Raw genomic sequence first — 22997 nt, forward strand, 5'->3', positions numbered from 1 at the left:
TCTTAGACCAGCTTTATTTTTGAGCATGTTCGTAAATATTGTTATACTATGTGAAATGTGACCATTTGCAGATGACATCCAGATTCGCTTTTATGAAGAAGAGGAAAATGGTGGAGTCTGGGAAGGATTTGGAGACTTTTCCCCCACAGATGTTCATAGACAAGTAAGTGGATGATTATCATTTTACATTTTCTGTCTTGTTGAAATTCAGTACTTAGTTTCCATATGTGAAAACTTAAAAAATCATTAATATTTATTTAACTTCCATCCATCAGTACTGTTTTTAAGACTCTAGCATGTCATCTAGAAAAGTTACCCACTGTGAAATTATGAACAAGGTTCTCTTAAACTGCTGGCTCTAAGATACTGACAAATATTTCATTTGGTGTCTGATCCCCATAGGGCAGTGGCCCTAACTAAGGCCCTTTTGTGACAATGTTTTAAATGTTCTACCAAATCAATTCTGGTGAGACCTGTTAAAAAGGTATTCTACGTGTTGAAAGGTGTCTTCTAATTGAAACTGATGTCATCGTCATAAGTGAAGATTTTCCAGTGTTGGTTGATGATATGACTAAGAAATGACAATGCTGAATCCCTACTTCACTGGTTACTCCCCTGTTCATGAGTGATTGAGGCACACTGTTTTCACCCACAGAAAGATGGAAACAATTCAGATGTACCTTAATAAGGGACAAGTTTAATAAATTATGGTATATCTAGTTGATGGAATAATGTGCAGTTATTGAAAAGAACAATTACTCTACCAACTAATACAGGAAGACCTCAAAGATGCAATGTTAACATATGTTAAAAAATAAAAGTAGAGTAAAGTGTATTTGAAAATGATTCTGTGTTCGTATTTGCACATGCGTAAAGAAAGTCTGGAAGGATACATAAGCAGTTACGCGTGATAACAGTATTACCTCTGGAGAACTAGCGCACTGTCGGAATTGCAAGGATGAGGGTCAGGGATGGCAAGGAGAATCATCAATGTATACCATTATGTATTTTTTAATACTTCACAAAACCTTCATCACTGTGAATATATTACATAGTCAGAAGATCAATCTAAAAAGGTTAAAATGCCTACCTGTTCTAGCACCACCAAGAATTAATGGGGTATGATCCCTCCCGGGCAGGGTTTAGTTTCCTCTTTGTATCCCTGGCCTTTTGCCCTCTCTTTCTTTCTATAACCCATCTTTTCTGATGCGACTCTACATAATTTGGAGGCTTTTAAGGCTTTATTTGGAAGAGAAGAATGAAATGTAAGCAGTGAATTTTGTATGTATGACATTCGCAATTAGAAGACATTTGAAATAGTAGGCAGATGAAATAATAACTATTTGCAATGCATTAGCTTACCAATGTATTGCAATTTCACAGTGACAATTTAATAAAAATGTATGGGTACAGAATTCTGAGTTGGGACCTTTCTCCAGCGTGCTGTTTTTTAGTACACTGGATAATAAAAGCATAAGGAATGTGTTTAATGAGTAGCATTGCTACAAAACAAAACTGTGACCCGACATCAACATTTGGATGTTTGTATCCTGCAGTTTGCCATCGTCTTCAAAACTCCAAAGTATAAAGATGTCAACATTACAAAGCCGGCCTCTGTGTTTGTCCAACTCCGAAGGAAATCTGATTTGGAAACTAGTGAACCAAAACCTTTTCTCTATTACCCAGAAATCAAAGGTAACTTGGTTGTTTAGACTCTTTGCTTGTTCTTTTTTTTTTTTTTTTCCAAAATATTAAGTTGCTTCAAATGTTTTTGTTACATGAATTACTTTTGTAATTTTTGAGTTGTGGCTATCTGTGTGCCCATCCCCCATCTGGTGCTTGTTCTGATAAGAGGACAAGCTGGGTAGAAAATATAATTTGGTCACCTTTTTTGAACAACTTCTTAATAATTGGTCCCTGAATCCCTGGTATTTATTTTTTAGAGAAGAGATAGGTAATATACTATTTCGAGGTCATAGAACTAGTCCAGCCTTTTAAAATAATGTTATTTCCACCAAGCTTGGATGAGATTTAAATATTTGATCATTTGTCTTTGAATTTGAGAATCTAACCTGTATTGAGTAACTCAGGGTTCAGGTCACTGAGATGAAAAGGACAGGCTTGCTGTTTAAATCAGCCACTCAGTCAACCAGGACAAAGCCAGACACAGGGAAAGGAGACCAGGGCCAGGCTGCAGCAGGCTGGGAGGGGCAGCTGAACAAATTCATACTGATTCTGGAGAGGGATGGGCAGGCCTGTCTGGGATGGGAATGATGGTGCCGACTTCTCTATATTGAGAGGCAGACAGGGAATCAGAAGAGCAGTGCAAGAATCCAGGTGAGAAACGGCGAGGTCAGGAAGGGTGTTAGTACGAGGAATGACAGAAGACAGACTCAGGAGTCAGGGCAGGGATGATGTCAGGAGGCCCTGGATGCTGGCTGAGGTGGGAGGTGTGGGAGAGATGAGGAGTCACGGCAAGATTCCCAGACTTGGGAAGCTCGTGATGCGGTTACTTGGAAGTAGGTTGGGTAAGAGAAGAGGGAGCTGGTGTAAAACATGCTGCATTGTAGGTTCCTAAACTCAAGTGCAAGCTCCTAGCAAGCCAATCACAGGACAGGACCAGAACTTAAGAGAGGGCAGGGTGGGAAATTCAGGGTGAAAATCACCCTAGAATGAGACATTCCAGGCCCCCAATAAGTATTCGAAGCTGTTTCCTGTTAGAGTCCACCAACCCCCAAGGAGTCCGTGGATAGAAGTGTTACTTCAATGTAATGACCTTCTTTTGTAATCCTATTTGGTATTTTATGTATCCATGATTCTGAGAAGAGATCCAGGGGGTTCACCAGACTGCCTGTGGGGCTGTGGCACCAACAAAATTAGAAACCCCTCAGTCAAAAGGAAGTGAGACTAGAGAAGGGGCCAGAAAATGATTGCCCCGGGGCCCCCAGATCCTGACTGAGGTTGGAAACCACAAAGGTGCAGCAGCAAATAGCCACATGGGCGTTGGTGCTGGGTCGTGTGAGGGCAGCATGAGCGATGGGTGATCTTTGAAGACATCTTTCCTTTCCTAGAATTCACGCCGTGGCAGGAGTGTTTAGAAAACGATTTCTGTGATTGTTTCTTTTCTGAGGTTGTGACCTCTCCACTTCTGGGTCAGGTTTGTAGTGCATTCTGAATACGGGACGTTTGAAACATGGTCCACACAATGTGGTGCAGAATCCCGGGGCCTGGCCGCGCTGGGCGCTGGTGGAGGCCCTGCCCACTCGGCCTTCCCTGACCCTGGCCCACCTCTTCTCACTTCCTTACCCAGGAGCTGCCTGAGGTCTTCTAGATGCTTCTGCCTACACAAAACACTGTGAAAATCAGTGCTTTGGCTTAAACATCCCTTTTTAAAAGTAGACATAGAAGAGAAATATGGCTAATTTGGGGGGACTTTTTGAGGGAAAAAAGGTAGATTTTTTTATCTCCTGAAATACATCTTCAAAATAAGGTCAGTTTTTGCTAACACAGAGAATGATGAAAAAAAGAAAATGCAGGTTACCTACACATGTATGAACCTGAAGCATTCAAAGCTGAGCTTGGTTTCTAGGGCTGCTGGCAGACCTTTCCCAGTAGGATCGTGCATCAAAAAATGTGCTATAACAGGGCCAAGTTCAGATGATTACTTTCATTGCTAACCTATCATAGGAGGAGATATCTCATGCTGGGATTAGAGAATGGGGTTTCCTGGAAGTTCAAAACCATACCTATGTACTTCAAGCATATACCTTCTCAGCCATTAAAAGCTTCATACAATACAAATAGCACAAGAACTATCTCCAAAAATAGCAGGATTAGCCACTGAACCCCAAAGGAAAGAAGGACCCACATGTATGTACAGTGATTGAATCATTATGAGAATAGAACCGTTTTATTGAGGATAACAAATTACCTTATTCTCTAAAGCCTTCTGGATCATAAAAACTCAAGATAATAGGCCCAAGGAAAAACAGGCATTATGATAGGTCAGAAAAGTAACAGGCCATTTAGCATTAGAGAAAATATATGGAAATGAATCCAAACTACACAACCCAGGGAATCACTGTGTATATTTCTCAGAAGTCATTAAACACACCTTCCACTGCCCCTCGTCTCTGCAGCCACACCCTATCTCATTGCCTATCATTAGTCACTATTTTTCACAATATGTAAACTTACCTATTTGTTTATCTATTTATCTTCCTCTTGCCCAGTAGGAAGAATCTTCTTTAGCTCACAGACTTCAGCATCTGGAGCAGTGTATGTCTATAGCAGGTGCACACTGAATGTCTGTGGCCTGACTTACTGGTTGTCCAAACAAGTCGCCATCCTCATCCATAAAGCTAGTACTAGTAGTATGTTGAGTACCATCAGTGAGACATTAGACACAGATAGAAAGTATCCTCCCCTCATTACACAGATTCATTCATCCCTGAGCTCTGCATCATCAACGGACATTGGCATTGAACCTCTACAAAAACTTCATGGAGGTGGTTGGGTCCAGAGGGACTATTCAAATAATCAAGAGACTGAGTATTGGCAATGAAAGAAGATAGTGGAGGAGCTGCTATATGAAAGCGAACAAAGACCATAATGACTTTTCAGTCTAAAAAGATGGAGATTAGGAAGAAACACAATCATAATCTTTAAGTTAGGAAAGGTATGGTCAGGATAAATGTAGTCATCTTCACTGGTAACTAGAACTGGGAAAGTGAGAACGAGGTCCTTTTAAGGTACATGCTCAGGAAAACATGGTAGAAGCTAAAAGTTTATCTACATCTGTGAATTAAATAATTATCTAAAGTCATCGATTACTAAAGTTATTGATTACTATTGTACAAACTTATTGGGGAATGTTTCCTGAAGAATGACAGCCTCACGTCATGGAAAAATCACTAGACTTTGGTGTCTGCTCTTCACTCTGGCCTGTCCTCAAAAGTCACCTAACCGGCCTACCTTCAATTTCCTCTTGTGTAGAAGAAGAACTTGTAGTGAGAGACCACCTAGGTCCCTTCTAAAACGGATTGATGTTTCATCGTACATCCCGCAGTGCCACTTGTCAGAGGAAGACCACAAGGATAAATGATCCCAGTGAGAAAATCTCCATGTTCAGTTAGATGGAGATTCAGGCTGCAGGTTCTTTGGAAGGCAGCCGTACTCACCACTGTACCTCCAACACGCCTACAGACTGCACATTCTTTTTTATAGTTCATGTGGAATTTTCTGTGTCAGTTTCTTGTCATCGAAATTTTGCTAGCCATATTATATAGTTAATATTTTTGAAAATTTACACTTAAAAATCCTCATTTTACAGTGAAATATAACCAGTAAACATTTCTCTGCATTAAAACACAAAAGTCGTGTATAGAAAATACTGATTGGTGTCTCTGCTAGAACCCATCTAAATAGATAACATTTTCTGAAGATAAGTAAGTTATCTGCCTCTCTCTTGTGTTTCATATTTCTGCAGTGAACTATGTGAGATCAGCAGTTGATAGGATGAGTAATGAGTATGACTAGTAATTAATTATGATATAACTGATGCAGAAATTTCATAAATCTGTCCAAAAATATTTACTAAGGAAATATTTGCTAAAATTTCTCCACTTCAAGGTCATCTCCTTCTAAGTGGAAGCGTATCTTTCTCTCCATTTTACCACCTTGGCTTTTTTCTTCCTGAGAACCCCAGACAGTCTCAGTTTTCAAATGATTATTTGAGTGCACTTTGTTAACCCTACTTGCCCTTGTTTGATCCTTCAGCTGCAGTTGGATGAGGATGAGATAATCGATAGACAGTGGCCTTCTATCTCACCCTAAGATGACAGGAACAACCACACAAGTAGAAATAAGTGAGAATGTTGTAGGCTTTAAACTATGATGAAAAGTGACACTGAAGAGTCAGAAACAGGACAATTGTTCAGTGTCGGGAATGAGGGAGAGTAGTCGAAGGAGCCCCTAGACTTGGACAACCAAGACTCAGTGGGCATCCTTGTTATTTTAGCCAAGTCGTGTTCTGACAGCGTTAGCTCTCCACGTCCCGTCAGTCACCAGAGGCCACAGAGCCCTCCTTCCCTGTGTTGCAGGACCCACCCCATTTTTATTGTCATGGTGACCACTGAGGAACAGGCCTTCATCACCTTATGTCTGCACTGTGTTTGCCTCTCGTGTCCTACACCTGGGACATATGAATCTTCCTACAACACCACCCCGTACACATTACTCTCCTGTTAAAAAACATTTCCATGGCTTTCTAGTCTGGGAGGTAAATTCCTTAGGTTTATATTTCAGGTGCTGCACAGTGTGGTCTCAGTCACCCCGTTTCCCAAGACTCCCCACCCAGGCAGCCCCTGCCTTTGTTACCAGTTGAATGCTGTGGGAACCCTGCATGCAGCAAGTCCGTGGTGTCGTTTGTCAACAGTGTGTGCTCACTCCGTGTTTCCCTGTCATGTTTTGGTAATTTTCTCAATTATTTCAGACTTTTTCATTATTATATCTGTTACAGTGCTCTGTGCTCAGTGATCTTTGATGTCACCATTGTCATTGTTTGGGGGCACTGTGACTTGCACTAAGATGACAACTTTATCAATAGATGTTGTGTGTCTTCTGACTGCTCCACTAACCGCCGTCCATGCTCTCTCCCTGTCCTCAGGCCTCCCTATTCCCTGATACACAGCAATGTTGAAATTAGGTCAATTAATAATCCTACAATTGCCTTTAACTGTTGAAGTGGAAAGAAGAGTCATGTCTCTCACTTTAACTCAAAAGCCAGGAAGGATTAAGCTTAGTGGGGAAGGCGTGTCAAAAGCCAAGACAGGCTCAAGGCTGGGCCTCTTGCACCAAACAGTTAGCCAAGAACACAAAGGAAAACTTCTTGAAAGAAATTAAAAGTGCTACTCCAGCGAACACACGAGTGGTAAGAAAATGAAAGTCTTACTGCTGCTGTGAAGAAAGTTTTAGTGATTTGGATAGAAGATGAAACCAGCCACCACATTCCCTTAAGCCAGTGCCTGATCCAGAGCAAGGACCTAACCGTCTTCAGATCAATGGTAAGGAAGCTGCAGAAGAACAGCTGGAAGTTAGCAGAGGGTGGTTCATGAGGTTTAAGGAAAGACGCCGTCTTCATAACATAAAAGAGCAGGGGGAAGCCACAAGGGCTCGGGTAGAAGCTGCAGCAAATTATCCAGAGGACATGGCTAAGATGATCGATGAAGATGGCTACACCAAACGACAGATCTTCAGTGTAAATGAAACAACCTTCTATTGGAAGAAGAAGTCATGTAGGGCTTTCATAACTAGAGAAGAGAAGTCAGCACCTGGCTTCAAAGCTTCAAAAGACAGGCTGACTCTAATGGTGGCTAATGCGGATAGCGACTTCTCAGTTGAAGCCAGTGATCATTTACATTCCAAAAATCCGTAATAAGAATTATGTTTAATCTACTCTTCCTGTGTTCTATAAATGGAACAACAAAACCTAGATGACAGCATATCTGTTTATAGCATGCTTTACTGACTATTTTAAGCCCACTGTTGAAACCTACTACTCAAAAAAATTCTTTCAAAATATAACTGCTTCCTGACCATGCACCTGTTCACCCACGAGCTCCAACTGAGATGTACAAGATCAATGTTGTTTTCATGCCACTAATACAGCATCCATTCTGCATGGGTCAAGTACTAATTTTGACTTTGAAGTGTTATTTATTATTTAAGAAGTACATTTCAGAAGCTATAGCTGCCACAGATAGTAATTCTTCTGGTGGATCTGGGCCTTAAAACCTTGTGATGAGGATTCACCATTCTAGATGTTGTTAAGACCTTCATGATTCATGGGAGAAGGTGAGAATATGCACATTAACAGGAGTTTGGAGGAAGCTGATTCCATCCTCACGTTTGACTTTAAGGAATTCAAGACTTCAGTGGAGAAAGTACCTAGACAAGTGAAGGATGCAGAATGAGAGTGAGAAGTAGGGCCTGAAGATGAGAAGGAGTGGCTGCCATGTCATGATCAGCTTTAACAACGAGAAGCTGCTTTTTATGAATGAGCAAAAAACGTGGTTTCTTGAGATGGAATCTACTCCTGAAGAAGAAGTTGTGACCATTATGGACATGACAACAAACTTCGCTGATAAAAGAACAGCAGGGTTTGAGAGGATCAACTCCAGTTTTGAAATTTCGACTGTGGGTAAAACTCTCAAACAGCAGTGCGTGCTGCAGAGAAATCTCTCGTGGAAGGAAGAGTCCATTGGTATAGCACACTTCACTGTTATCTTATTTTAAGAAATTCCCACAATGATTCAAATCAGCCAAGAACATAGAGGCAAGACCCTACACCAGCAAAAAAATTATGACTTGCTGAAAGCTCAGATGTTCATTATAATTTTTTACCAATAAAGTATTTTTAATTAAGGGGTCTACATTGCTTTTTACATATAATGCTATTACACACTTAATAGACTTGTTTTTTAAACATAATGGTATTACACACTTAATAAACTACTACATTTATACACGAACTTTCTGTCCACCCCGTAGAAACATAACTTGCAGATGTACTGAGAAGCAAAAAACATTTCGTGTGACTTGCTTTATGGCAGCAGTCTTCAAGCTGCAAAGTCTCTGAGGTCCGCCTGTGCTAAACTTTCACTTTAGCCGAACTGATGTCCTGCTGTTCTCATAGGCACCCCACGCGCATCTTGCCTTCATTGTTGTGCTCTCTCCACATCCCTGTCCTAGAACACCCTTCTTCTCCCTCTTATATAAAATTGATTCTGAGATGTCTTTTCTGAATTTCCCAGCCTTCAGGAACCTCCTAGAAGTCCTTCCCTGGGCTTCTAGAACCCTGGTCTTCACTATGAATTTAACATAGATAGCGGTACAGTGCTGTCTTGCTAAGTCCCTCCCCCAGCTACCTTAAATGACATTGGAGGCGGCCCGCCAAGAGGGAGACCCCGTCTCTAAAAATAGCCGAGCGTTGTGGTGGGCACCTGTACTCCCAGCTACTTGTGAGGCTGAGGCAAGAGGATTGCTTGAGCCCAAGAGTTTGAGGATACTGTGAGCTATGACACCACAGCACTCTACCCAAGGCACAAAGTGAGACTCTGTCTCCAAAACAAAATATATATATATATATATATATATATATATGTTGGAGGGTCCTTGATAGCAAAGGACATTACGTCATGCTCCTCTTTATTTCCAGCGCTTAGCTCATCATAAATATTAGCTGATCAAACTGTGTCGTTGTTTTGTGTGACCAAAGAAAAGGGTTTGAAAATTTTTTTATTTACTGTCTTAATTTTTGATGGGCAATCTAATCTCTCACTAATTTCAACAATATTTGGAACTTAAAAAACTGCTGCCGAGTAGATTGGGGTGTGTACTGCTCTGTGGTCTCCCTGGGGCCAGTTTTGGGTCTTGGCACCCCTTGGAATAAATATAATGCTTCTTGAAATGTGGCATCTCTTCCTCCTTCAGGGCTTTCTGTTTCCCTTTAAAATGTTTAAAAATACCATCAGAATCAATAGTTCTATCTGTGGCTGCTGGTGGGACCGAATCAATCTTTTCTCCTCTGGTTTCTCTTCCTTTAAATACAGATAAAGAGGAAGTGCAAAGGAAACGGCAGAAGCTCATGCCCAATTTCTCGGACAGTTTCGGTGGCGGCAGTGGTGCGGGAGCCGGAGGCGGAGGCATGTTCGGAAGTGGCGGCGCAGGAGGGGGCGCTGGAGGTACAGGTCCAGGTACAGACAAATCTGATCCTCCTAAACCTCTCTCATATTGGAAAGGGGAGAATTTGCTTTTTCCTAGGTTTCTGAGCATGTCTGGGGGTTGAGTGGCTGTGACACTTTTTAGCATATTGATTAAAATCTCCTAACAAATCTAAATTTATTTTCTGAAGAAATGCACGTTCATTTTACAGTATATAGATAATCCTGAAAACTGTAAGAAGTAAAAAAAGTCACCCAAGGCCACTTACCCAAAGAAGACTCTAACCTTTTGGTGTATTTTCCTCCACTCTTCTCTTTCCTTTTTTTTTTTTTTTTTTTGACATAGTTGTCTTGTTCTTTGGAAACATTGAAAAGATTTTAAATTATATATGCTATGTCGTAGATAACAGCACTGTATCTACTACTACATTGTAGAAGATTTGAAAATACATAAAATTCTGCCATCTGTGGGTAACCTCTTCTGGTTTCTTTGTGTATTCATTATAGAAGATAATTATGATTTCTGCTGAATTTAGTTGTGATCACCATCATACATATTATTTTAATCCATTTATTTGTATTAGTTTTTACTGTCATTTCTGCATGACTCTGTATATAGCATCCTAGGCACTGCCTTCACCTAATGTGTTAACATAAACCTTTCTCCATGGAAATATAAGCTTCATGTGAGCATTATTTGTAAGCATCATTATAATGACTCATAATTTTTTATCAAGTGAACAAACCATATTATAACTTACTCGAATGTCGTTTCTTGCTTTCTGCATAAAAGGCTGTGCTGAACGCCTATCCACATTACTTTTATTCTAGATTATTTTTGTAAATCCAATTCTTTGAAGTAAAATGGCTGTGTTAGAAGGCATGAATTCTAATGCCAGCTACTTCCCCAAAGACTTTTAACCAATAAATCCTTCCACCAAAAACGCGTAAGAATGAAAAATGGTGGCCATTTCCCCTGAGGAGTCGTGTTTCTCAGTGATTTGTTTGGCGTAGGCTCTCCCTCCAGGGATTATTTTCATGTCTTCTGTGTAGGCAAGTCTGCGTGGTGACCACTCGTGGTTGGCCTCTTCCCTTCCTCTATCACGACTCCTCTCCACGTCGGGGGCCCAGTCTGAGTTGCCCAGTGGAATTATGTGTGTCCCACGGCCCCCGTAGGTGTCTCACTGGCTCTCGACAGAAGCCCTGTGAGTGGGTACGGCACCTACCCCCCACCAGAGCCTGTGCCCACCTGAGGGACGGACGCTAAGGTTTGCTGAGTCTTTGTAAACGTCCTTGTGATGTCTCATCTGTCGCACCTGCTATTTCAGGGTACAGCTTCCCCAACTACGGATTTCCTACATACGGTGGAATCACCTTCCATCCTGGAGCTACTAAATCTAACGCGGGGATGAAGCACGGTGAGTGATGAAGGGGAGTCATTGGCAAAAAGGATTTTTTAATCATTACTCATCACAACATTTTCATCTTGAAAAAACTGACAAATGCAAATAAACTAAGATACTTTTCCCAAAAATATTATTTCCTATGAATAGTATAAACTATTTCTGACACGTGTTTTATATGTATGTATGTATTTACTTTGTAAGTGGCATATACAGGGGAAAAGAAAAGAGCCTTAAAAAGAGAAAAAAGAGTAGAGACCTGACTACTCAGACATTACAAAATCACCAAACTTATCCCGTGGTCTCTCCTTTTTCTTCAAGCACTACACTTTGAAATCACTCTGAGTTGTCTAAGGATGGTCTTTTCCCATTAAATGTGCCCCTGAGTAGCAGTTGTTACACTCTGTGTTCGTATTTCCTACGGCATGTCCGCTTCTGGAGTTCCCATTAGAAAAATGATACTAATGTCTGCCTGATTACTGAATGCCTGTTTTATGCCAGGTGCTTCTATGTGTATTAACCATTCCCTTCCTGGCTGCTGGGTAAAGAAAATGTTAGTATCTCTATTCTGTAAGCAGAAGGCAATGAGATTCAACAATGTCCATTCACTCCCTGGAGGCACAGAGCAGTTAGTGGCAGAATAAGAACTTAAGGCAGTTCTGCACATACAGCCTGAGTACCCTCATGGTGCCTGTCACATAGCAAACATAGCTGGGCCTGGAGGCGCATGCTCAGAAAAGATACAGCAGCTAGCCCCCACACTGAAGAACGTGACTCGAGAGCGTATCTTTATGACTTGCTGCGTTAATCAGTAATAGGAAAAAATACCTGCTCTGCTTTCAAGAATTTAAAAACTTCCTGCAGTTCACAGAAGCGCTTTACTTCACGTCTCTCCTTTACAAACAAGGACAAAGAGATCAGTTTTTTAGAAGCCTATTAGAAGAATGTTTTTCAGAAATGAGAGATTAAAGTAGTTCCAAAACATGTTATTTATAATATCGGGGTGTGGCCATCTAAAAACTAATTTTAAATGATTGGTTTTCTTTTCCCTTTGCCTCTTACATTTATTTGACCTACAATGGAATGGTGATTTATAACTTAATAGATTTTACTGAGAAAAAGATGATGTTTTTGCCTTTATCTTAGGAACTTTAGACACCCAATCTAAAAATAACCCTGAAGGTTGTGACCAGAGTGATGAGAGAGACACTGTAAATTTCTCTGGGGAAGTCACTGGAAGCACAGAACAAGATAAGGAGTCCCATAAGCCCAACAATAGGCATGATGAGATTGCTCTAACGTACACAGTAGGAGTGAAGGAGGAAAACGCTAGGTGTCAAGGTGAGTGGGGACACGGGAAATTACATTGTGTTGGTTGGAGGGTCAGCTGTAGGTGCAGAAAGCTACTTCAATATCTAGTTCAAAATGCTCTTCAGAGTTCTGTACGCCTTGTGTCAGGTCATTTTATTCACACTGGGGTTTCCATTTTCCCCATTATCTTAGAATATAAAGTACAGAAATTTACATGTACATTTTCCAATCATAATCATGCAGTTTTAGGGTATCCAGAGAGATAATCAACTCATTTTTCTTGGCACAGATACTAGAGAATAGTTTCCATAACCTTAATAGTCATTCCTCTCTAGAATCTAGCTTAAGTGTCACACTGAAGTGGAAATTTGCCTGAAAACAGGAACTTTTCTTTTGATCTTCTCTCCCTCTTTGAAGAAGTAGGATTAGGAGAAAATGTACTTTGGTGTTTACTTTGAACCAATACTCATAAGTTTATGTGTCATGATTCTAGGTCACCCCAGATGATACTTGGAAAACTTCTTCTATAAAAGGGAAGGCAGTAAATAATTAAATGTGCCAGCCACATATGGTCTCTATCATCTATTCTTTTTTTTTTTTTTTGTATATTTTTTTTAAAATGTGCAAACCATGCTTAGCTAGAGAGGCATATAAAAACACATCATGCAAGGATCTGGGCCTGAAGGTCACAATTTGCAATCACCTGACCTTAAAGGAAGAAACCTTAAAAAACATCAGCGGCTCATTGAAAATCTGTATCTGTGGCAGAGATGTGTGCTTTTTGATGCATTGCCTAATAAGATAGTTATTCACGATTCCAGTGAAGGATTATTTCACCAAGCGTTTAAACTTTATGGCACAATCTAACATTGCTTTGACATTGATTTTTCCCCTTAAAGTAACAGATATTTCTGAACTTTCCCCCCCAATAAGCCACAGATTCTTTTAGATCAATCTCTAACTGTATTTTTCACAGAGCCAGGGTCCAGTTCTGCTTTGTCCAGTGAACATAATTCAGAAGCACCATAAGAAGCATTTTCAACTAAAATAATGTGTCTTGATGCGTCAGAACACTGATGCTAGGGGTTTGGGCCCCAAGCACACCACACCTATAGAGTAAGCAGGAAGCCCAACTGTAGTTGTGCTTATTACCTTGCAGATAACCTCTTCCTAGAGAAGGCGATGCAGCTGGCCAAGAGACATGCCAATGCCTTGTTCGACTATGCGGTGACAGGGGACGTGAAGATGCTGCTGGCTGTCCAGCGCCATCTCACTACTGTGCAGGATGACAACGGGGACAGGTGAGTCAGGGCTTTTGTGTGACATGGGTTGTTTTAGAGTAGAGAAGAGAGAAAAGCATTGTATAAAGCACACCAGCCAGGGATAAAAAAAATTATTCTAAGTTACTGGGTTTTATAACTGGAACACTTTAGCATGTCAGTAAGGTCGAATAGTACAATTTGCTTCTCCTGTCCTGCTGTGATCACCCGTGGGACGTGAATAGCTGAAGCACTCATCCAAAAGTACATCTCTCTACAACAGGGACCTTACCTAACAAACACAGACATCGTAACCTAATAATCTATGTCCTCATAATAATCCCAAATAAATACAAATTTAAAAAATTAAAAATTTAAGTACATCTCTTTGGGCAAGAAAATTAATGGGTGTGTAGGTAATGGTACTTTTTCAGTATCCTTGCTTTATTTATTAAAATAATATTTAGAAGAGTGTTAAGAGTCCTTCCAAATCCTGAAGCATTGTTATGCCAACTGCATATTTATAATGGCAGTGTGCTCGAGGAAAAGCCCAACAAAGGCAGAAACAAAATGATTGAGGGATGGTCATTGTCCCCAGTTCCTGGCCCCAGTCTGTGCGTGGCTCATGCTCATGTGACTGCTCCAGCCCGTGTTGAGTGGGAGTCTGACATTCCAAACACCATGCCTTCCATTCCTGCTATTACTGAGATTATATTTGCAAGGCCACCTGGCTTCTTTCTAAAACAGTTCTCTCAGTCCTTTCATTGAGAATTCTAAAATGATCTCAAAAGCCTATAAAAATAAAAAGAGCCAGCAGCCTTAGGATTCAAATCAAGTGCCTCATCTCAAACCTTCCTAAAATAGCATCAACACTGAGAAATCCTTTTCTGTGCAAGAGCTCTTGAGTGCTGTGTTTTAAACCTCAGTTTGAAAACTGAACCAAACACTTTTAGGAAAGTGCCAACCTCAGGCTTTCAAGCGGAGACCTTTGTTCTTATTCCTTGCAGTGTAACCAAGGATGTGGTATAACCACTGGCCTTGTTATACAGTACCAGAGGCGCCTGTACAAGCTTCTCGGTGTAAAGCCCGTGACCAGCAGAATGTTTTTTCAGGGTTAAATAATCGGAATTAGCATTCACTAGCCCATAACCACAAGAAAAAGCAGGTAACCGAGATAGGGCAGAAGCGTTTTAAGCGAGTGTTTGAAATAAGGATGACTACTTCCAAATATTTTTCAAGTGTTTCTAGAGAGACTTGCTGTGTTGTTGAGTCTCAGAGTTAGAAAGGGAATGCTGATGCCTAAAGGGAGGCTGGAGGGAGGGACGCAAGACCTGTGCGCTCCTGTGTGTGTGTTGAGGGGAGAGCAGGGACACGTGTAAGGCCCTGCCATACGTGGCAGACAGAGGAGGGGGTCTTCCTTACCAATGAGGAAGGGAACACTGAGAATCCTTTCCTAGAACCCAAACAAACTCACGCCAAGCTGGCCCAGAGAAACCAGAGGGGTGGGACTCGGAGAGACCAAAGAGGCGTCCTTGGAAGAGTGCAGGCAAAGGGCAGTTTGGGCCATCACATCTCAGACCTCTTGTTTTCATTGAGCTTTTCATACTTGGCTAATAGTCTGAATCCTGTGGCCATGAGTCATCACAGAAAATACAATAATGAAAAAAAAAAAGCAAAAACCTTCTGGTACTGGGAAATTCCCAGAAGGGTGTGAGGATTTGAGGGGCAGGGGAAATGTACTTCTGCTGTGAAATGCTGATCTGCACATGGAAATTTTTAGGCAGTTTTTGAAGTGTGACCTTTTTCTTGGTATATGTGTATCGTGTCTGTGTCAGACTTGAGTCCCTTTTCAAAAGGCTTCTTCCAGTATCACATTTCAATAGCAAAACCCTAAAATCATCATTTAAATATCTCCCAAGTAGTAAAATCACGATTTAGTTTTTTAGGTCCTCCTGTGCCTAAAATAATCCCATATAAAATATACTTGCTGTTGCTAAGAAAGAGGCTAGAATAAAGTGGCCCCTGATACCTTTTGAGAAAATTCAGCCCGTAGCTTGAGTCCCAGCCATAGTGCTTACATCTGAATCTGTCCACCCTTGAAAGTAATCATCCTCCTCGATGATTGTCTGCAGCTCCACAGAGCAATGCACTTGTATCCCTTACTCGGGGGAGTTCAGGGAATTTAGAGATGGCTTTGGATGCTCTTGAATCCCGACTTCACCACTTACTAACCGTGTGACCTTGATTGAGTCATATTACACCTGTGAGTCTCAGTTTCATCATCCAAAGACTGAGAATAATACTACCTACCTTCTAGGATTGTTCTTATGATAAATAAGATAATGCATGCCAAGTGCTTAGCATAGTGCAGTAGAGAGAAGCTCTCAACAAATAGCAGCTACTTGCATGTCATATTATTATTGTTAATGCTGAATTATTTCAGATACATTTTAATGTCAGCTCAGCGCCCATAGCACAAGTGGTTACAGTGCCAGCCACATACCCAGGTCAGCTAAAACCACAACAACAATTGCAACAAAAAAATAGCTGGGCATTGTGGTGGGCGCCTATAGGTCCAGTTACTTGGGAGGCTGAGGCACGAGAATCGCTTAAGCCCAATAGTTTGAGGTTGCTGTGAGCTGTGATGCCACAGCACTCTACCAAGGGTGACAGAATGAGACTCTGTCTCAAAAAAAAATTAATTTTAATACTTTTTTTAATAATTAAAAGCATTGTCTTCCTAGGCATGATGATGTTGCCCTAGGTTTCTTCCATCCTGTTACTTTTTTACCCATAGTGCGTGCAACAGCTGTAAAGCTGACTCAGAGAACTTGCCCCAGACAGGATCACAGGCCAGAGAAAGAGAAAGATGTATAGAAAACTGCAGTTGCATAACTACGCAGTCAATTTGAGAGGGATGACTTGCTCTGCTTAGGAAGTTGGGAAGGCATTCTCTGAGTATGTAAGGATGAAATTGGAGTATATAGACAGATGTGTTGTCCAGGCAAAGAAAAAGAGCAAAACCTACAGACACGAGGGGTTTTGCTAGTTTGCAGGCATGATGGAGAATATGATTACTTTGATTCTTCAGAAGTTTGCTTTAAGAATTTTCTTCCAGTAGTTAAAAGCCTGACATCATTCTTCCCTCTGGGGGTCTTCAAAGGTTTTTTTAAAGCCACCACACTGTATTTTGGAAGCAGGTGGCGGGGATAGGTGAAGTCACTAAATTTTTCTGGACAAGTTCTAGTGCCAGACATTTATTTTACATACAGCATCTATTTTTCAGGGGAAAGGTAAAGGGAAAAGTGCCTGAAATGGTAGTATGGAGGTAGAATTGGGATTTGAACTTAGGTCCCTCTGCTCTGGAAGCTGGGTACCTTCACATTTCAAAGGGTCAGACATAAATGCTTGGAGGTCCAGGTGGGCACCACAAATAAGTAGAGCGGCCTTGGGTAGACAATTGGAAGGAATAGGTCTTCTGTAGATAGTGTCCCACCTCAAATTCAAGACATTTTATAAGTTCAAACGTTTTAGGGACAAATAAAATTCAGTCTAAGAGCCAGATTCAATCTGTAAGTCTAATCACCTCTTGAGAATCTTTCGTTAACATTTTAGTTGATTCTTTCCATTATATTTTCATTCCAGTGTCTTACACTTAGCAATTATCCACCTTCATGCTCAACTTGTGAGGGATCTGCTAGAAGTCACATCCGGCTTGATTTCTGATGAAATTATCAACATGAGAAATGATCTATACCAGGTAAGCAGAAATCTTAAGGAGACCAATGAAGAAAAATCCTTAGTCCTTTTTTTTTTTTTTTTTTTTTGTGGTGAACATGATTTTAGTAACATTAACAATAGCGGACTTTGTAGGTAATATCCTAAAAGCTCATTAGTTGCAAATGTTATTTGATGAATTAGGATCCTTTGATCTGTGAGTATAAGGGCAGTCAAGCCACAGTGAAACTCAGCATCCTGCCGGGAGGAGAGCAAATTTTAGAAATCAAAGAGTTGATATCTTAGAGTAAGAATTTTAGAGTAAAAATGTTACTTCTGTCAAGAAAAGTGAAGTTGAAAAAAATTAAGTTGGAAAAGCCAATAATGTAAAAGAACTTAAAGTCCATGGAAATATCCTTGGACAACATCCAGATGGAATACATATCAACTAAAAGTGCTGAAGTCAAAGGTAAAAAGGTTGCTTGAGGAGGAAAAGGTGTCTTTCAGAAACACAAATATAGCTTAAAGTGAGGAAAACTGGAACACCAGGGTCCTGCCCAAATCGGGTTCACATAGGAATTAGGGGGAGCTGCAAAGCGATCTGAGGGGCTCTTCAATCATTGCAAAGAGAAGTTAGCTGGAGGTTCAGTGAGGCCACCTGATGGGCAGGCACAGATTTCAGGGCTGGGAGGAGGGACGGAGACTGCTTGGACAGGAGTGAAGCCTAAACTGTTAGGAGCCTGGAGACCTCAGGCCACCTCTCTGGCTAGGGGGGACTGCATTCACACAAGGCCAAAGTGGGCTCAACTGTCAAGGGTGCCTTCCTCTTCCCTCACCGCCTTCCCGCCCCCCAGTCTTCTGTGTGAGTTTCCTGCTTTTGCCCCATCTTTCTCCACCTTTCTCCTTCCCTCCACTTGACCCAGGATGTTCTCCAGGTCCTCACTGGTCTAGATGGTGTGTTTGGACCCCCCCAGCTCTCTCTCTCACTCTGAAAATGGGGCCAAGGTTGTCTGTAATTATTTACCTGGTAGGCACCTATTCCAGTTGTCAACTTTTAAAGCAGATGACATGAATCATTTTTATTTCCTCACTGTAAAGGAAGTAAAAAATTAATCAATTAAAATTAAGTAATTAAAATTAAAAATCATTTTAAAAATTATTTTAAAGGAAATCAATTTTTAACTTCCTTTAATAATAAAAATTAATTTCCATTCATTTTTAAAGGAAATTATTAAATTTTTCATTGGCTTATTTTTATTTCTAACACTTTAAAATGTGCTTTCCAGTACATTTAAAGCAAAAGTACCTCCCAGTAGATTTTTACTTGTGAACAGGGAAAAAGTAGTAAGCTTTCTGGTAGAGGGAAATAATTGCTTCCCATTCAGGATAAGCCAGTAGCCTTCTTCTGTGGCTCTTGTGCTTAATGTCAAAGGAAAAATGAAGTTAGAGGCTCTTCACTGCCTCACAGTAGAAAAAGAACTAAGATGGGCTTGGTGCCTGTAGTTCCAAGGCTGGGGCATTGGCCACATACACTGGGGCTGGCAGGTTCAAACCCGGCCCAGGCCTGCCAAACAACAACTACAAAAAAAAAAAATAGCCGGGCATTGTGGTGGGCACCTACTACTTGGGAAGCTGAGGCAAGAGTTTAAGAGCTTAAGCCCAAGAGTTTGAGGTTGCTGTGAGCTGTGACGCCATAGTACTCTACAGAGGGTGACATAGTAAGATTCTGTCTCAAAAAAAAAAAGAAAACTAAGATGAAGTATGTTTAGTATGTTTTAGATTTATATCTAGAAGATGTCTTCTTCCAACTTTCATATCATTGTGGGGGGTTGTTGGTAGTTGGAAAGTCATTTGGCCCGTAAAGCTTGATCCTCTTAGACCTTTGGACTAATCCTTGTAACCATCACAAGTGTAAAAATAAAACTAGAAACGGGACATTGTAGCTTCTTGGTCCTCCTTTTGAAGACTGTTTAACTCCACTACATGTCGATCCAGTTCAAGGAGTTACTTGTTTATAAATAGGATCTGCAGAGGACACAGCACAGAGGGATTAGCCACTGTGGTTTTTATGGACTAAACTCTTTACTGTATTATTTGATTACATATATTGAGACTCTCCAACATGCTAGAGACAAGGATCCTGAAGCCACCACCACTGACTCTTCTTCCCCTTCTGATTTGGGGGCTCTCAGAACACTACAGGTCCACTTTTCCCTATCACACCACCACTCTTATTAATGGGCAAGCATGCCTGGTGTGCCCTCTGGGTCTGCAACGTGCACCCAGTGACAACTTTGAGAACCAGAAACTGCTTAAGATTTTGAACTCTCAATTATCTGCTATAAAGGTTCTCTGATAACTGTTCTTGATGGAAAATTACACAATTCTCCAGTAATTTGGATTATTTGGCAATTATCTTAAACATTCTCCCCAAATACCTTTCACTAATCTTAGTACATTTCTGTGACCATCTGTCATGATCAAATGCCTCTCCCCGCCCACCCTTTAGAAACACACTCAAAATAGTCCAAGTGCACAGACTTAGGAGTCTTCTGAAAATATTCTCTTTAAACCTTTTCTTCCTCTCCCACTCCCTTCTCTCAACATAGACAACCATTCCAGTGCATTTAATATGAATATTTTTATTTGCATATGTTCCCATAAAACATCATTGGGGGTGTGTGGATGGTTTGTTAATGTTCTTAAGTATTATGAATATATATTCATAGTTTTTTAAATGGTACCGACGATGTGCATTGATCAGTTGCCCCCCTGAGTTGCACAAGCTCCCACGTGTTAACTATTGCTTTCATAGGTATTTTTCCAGATATTGGCTAAATATACACATGCACTTAAAATACATAGATATTTTAGTATGCTCTAACATACAATCTATGTTATATTATACCTACTTCTGCTTAACATTAACTTTTTTCTGTAATTTTTAATTTAATATAATGATAGATTATATCATTATAATGAGGTTGCAAAAACATACCAGGATGTCCTAGGATATTTACTCAAGGGAACTGGGATTCCATCACCAGTTTCTTCACATGATAACATCTTGCATAATTGTAATACAATATCAAAACGAGGCCTTTGTGGGGGGGGGGTAGTCTCACTCTATTACCCTCGGTAGAGTGTCATGGTGTCAGAGCTCACAGCAACCTCAGACTCAATCGATCCTCTTGCTTCAGCCTCCCAAATAGCTGAGACTACAGATGTGCAACACCATGCCTGGCTCGTTTTTCTACTTTTGGTAGAGATGGAGTCTCACTCTTGCTCAGGCTGGTCTCAAACTCCTGAACTCAAGCAATGCATCCACTTCAGCCTCCCAGAGTGCTAGAATTACAGGCATAAGCCACCATACCCAGCCTCAAAACCAGAATCTTGACATTGGCATAATCCATAGATCTTAGTCAGATTTCACCGGTTTTATATGCACTCATTTGTGTGTATCTGTATAGCTCTCTATGCATGTAATTTTTTTTGAGACAGAGTCTTACTCCGTCACCCTGGTTAGAGTGCCATGATGTCATAGCTCACAGCAACCTCAATTGGGCTCAAGAGATTCTCCTGACTCAGCCTCCTGAACAGCTGGGACTGCAGTTACCGGCCACAGCACTGGCTAGTTTTTCTATTGTTAGTAGGGACAGGGGTCCTCTCTTGCTCAGGCTGTTCTCCAACTCCTGAGTTCAAGCAGTCCACCTGCCTTGGCCTGGCAGAATGCTGGGATCATAGGCGTGAGTCACCATGCCCAGACTATGCATGTAATTTTTAAATGCATTAGTGCCATAGAGCTGTATGTCACTCTGTTTCCGCCTTTGCTACTTATGGGATCTGTCCTTGCAGTTGTGTGTACTGCTAGTTTGTTTTTTCTACTGAGTAAGAGAGTGCACTAGTGTGCAACCTCTGCCTGCGATATTCTTGTTTCCCATCAGTAGCCCTTAACCAGCTTCTGACTCCCCACTTCACTGTGCAGTACAGCAGTGAGGATCCATGTCCATATGGATTTATGTCACAGCTGCCCTCAAATATATTTGCAGGAGCTGGTTTACTGGGATATTATGGGGGGTTTCTACATCCTCACATTGTATAATTGTTTAAGATATCATCATGGGATTTGAGATGTAGAAGCCTAAAATATTCCAGAAAACTTTTGATTGGACTATAGGAGAAAACTTTGAAAAAAAAAATATCTTTCTTATGCATGATAAAAGAGTTTATATGATATGAAAAAAATTAAAACTACTGATAATTCCCAATTCCTGAATGTATTGTATCTTACAGTTTCAAGTCCTCTTTTTTATAATCTCATTCTCTATCCTCTTCCCATCTCCCCAAATAGCATTTCAGAAAACCCAGATTAGTAAGCGGTAGTCTTTTTTGACTTAGTTATTTTTTGAGAGGAAGGCTCCTGGCAACAGCATGTAAAGTTTTGAGGACATCGTTTAAGCCAGAGTGATAGTCTTAGAAAATGAAAGAAATAAAGGATGGTGATAATTTGGGGTAAAAAATCCTATCTTGTTTCTGCTGTATTAAATAACCACTAGGATTGAGCTATAAACAGCCTCCTGCCATTCATCCCGCCTGTTCTCATGTGCTGTGGTCACCTACACCAGGTAGGATGTTGGCGGCCCACCTGTTGCTGCTGCTTGCAGCCAGTCATGACTCACTGAAGGGGAAAGTATAGCCAGATAGTCACTAGACAGGCTGCATTTCCTGGTTAGACTTTGGTGAAATAGATTTGTGTAAAGATAGACTGCCATTGTCTGTCAGCACCCTTGGTTCTTTGAAAGGTACTTTGGTGGCTGAATTCATTTTGCTCATCTTTGAAAACACACAATTTTCAAAATCCCTTACTTGTATTTGCTAAAGGACTACCTGTGGGAAGGGGAGTCAAATGAACTACCTAAGCGTCTATCAGGTCTCAGCAAGTCAGCTTTTTTGTTCATTTGAGCCCCTTGAGATAGTTGTATTCTCCTGGTTATGTCATTTAAAATCCTTTTATGAAGGGAGGGTAGGAAATTTATACTACATTTTGCCATGTATAATGCACTGTTCTGTATAATGCACATCAGTATTTTGGGCTCAAACTTACAGGAAAACACCCCTCAAGAAAGTAGCTGGTTCTGGCCAGGAGAGACACATGTGGGCCAGTCTAATGCTCCCCTGGTAAACATGCAGATCTTACTGCCATCTGGCAGCCACCTGCTCTGTAAAGGCTGCCCCTTTCCTCTCTACCAGTAACCCTTCCCTCCCTCTCATATCAGACATGGCTGAGATGGCCACATATGGCTGGTGGGGTGGGAGTTTCTTAGGCCCCTCTATCCACAGATAGCTAGACAGGTCCTTGGGGCCTGCACAGGGTTCCCCATCTCCTCCATGCAGTCCACCTCTCCAGCCCTGCCACCACCCCTTCAGAAGCCCTGATCAGGTACTTGGTGGAGACCGCTCCAGCTTGCTCCTACCAGATCCCAGATACCCCCAGACTGGAACCCTGTGTAACTGCAATAGACCTTCCTGCTCCCGAGCCATACTCCCCATGTATAATGCACATCCTTATTTTTTCCTCAAAAATT

General features: G+C 41.1%; 1 protein-coding gene across 2 annotated transcripts in view; it reads left to right on the forward strand.

Moving 5' to 3' along the window:
- NFKB1 (nuclear factor kappa B subunit 1) overlaps nucleotides 1-22997 on the forward strand; it is a 122417-nt gene that overhangs the window by 88024 nt on the left and 11396 nt on the right. For both annotated transcript variants that reach the window (XM_003796325.3, XM_023517030.1), the window contains exons 10-16: nucleotides 72-163; nucleotides 1557-1695; nucleotides 9612-9755; nucleotides 11051-11140; nucleotides 12272-12466; nucleotides 13596-13737; nucleotides 17341-17455. In XM_003796325.3, coding sequence (XP_003796373.2) covers nucleotides 72-163; nucleotides 1557-1695; nucleotides 9612-9755; nucleotides 11051-11140; nucleotides 12272-12466; nucleotides 13596-13737; nucleotides 17341-17455 — 917 coding nt within the window. The remainder of the gene's footprint in view (nucleotides 1-71; nucleotides 164-1556; nucleotides 1696-9611; nucleotides 9756-11050; nucleotides 11141-12271; nucleotides 12467-13595; nucleotides 13738-17340; nucleotides 17456-22997) is intronic.

Source organism: Otolemur garnettii, unplaced genomic scaffold (assembly GCF_000181295.1).
Source record: "Otolemur garnettii isolate 467f Iridium unplaced genomic scaffold, OtoGar3 scaffold00103, whole genome shotgun sequence".
Lineage (NCBI taxonomy): Eukaryota > Metazoa > Chordata > Mammalia > Primates > Galagidae > Otolemur > Otolemur garnettii.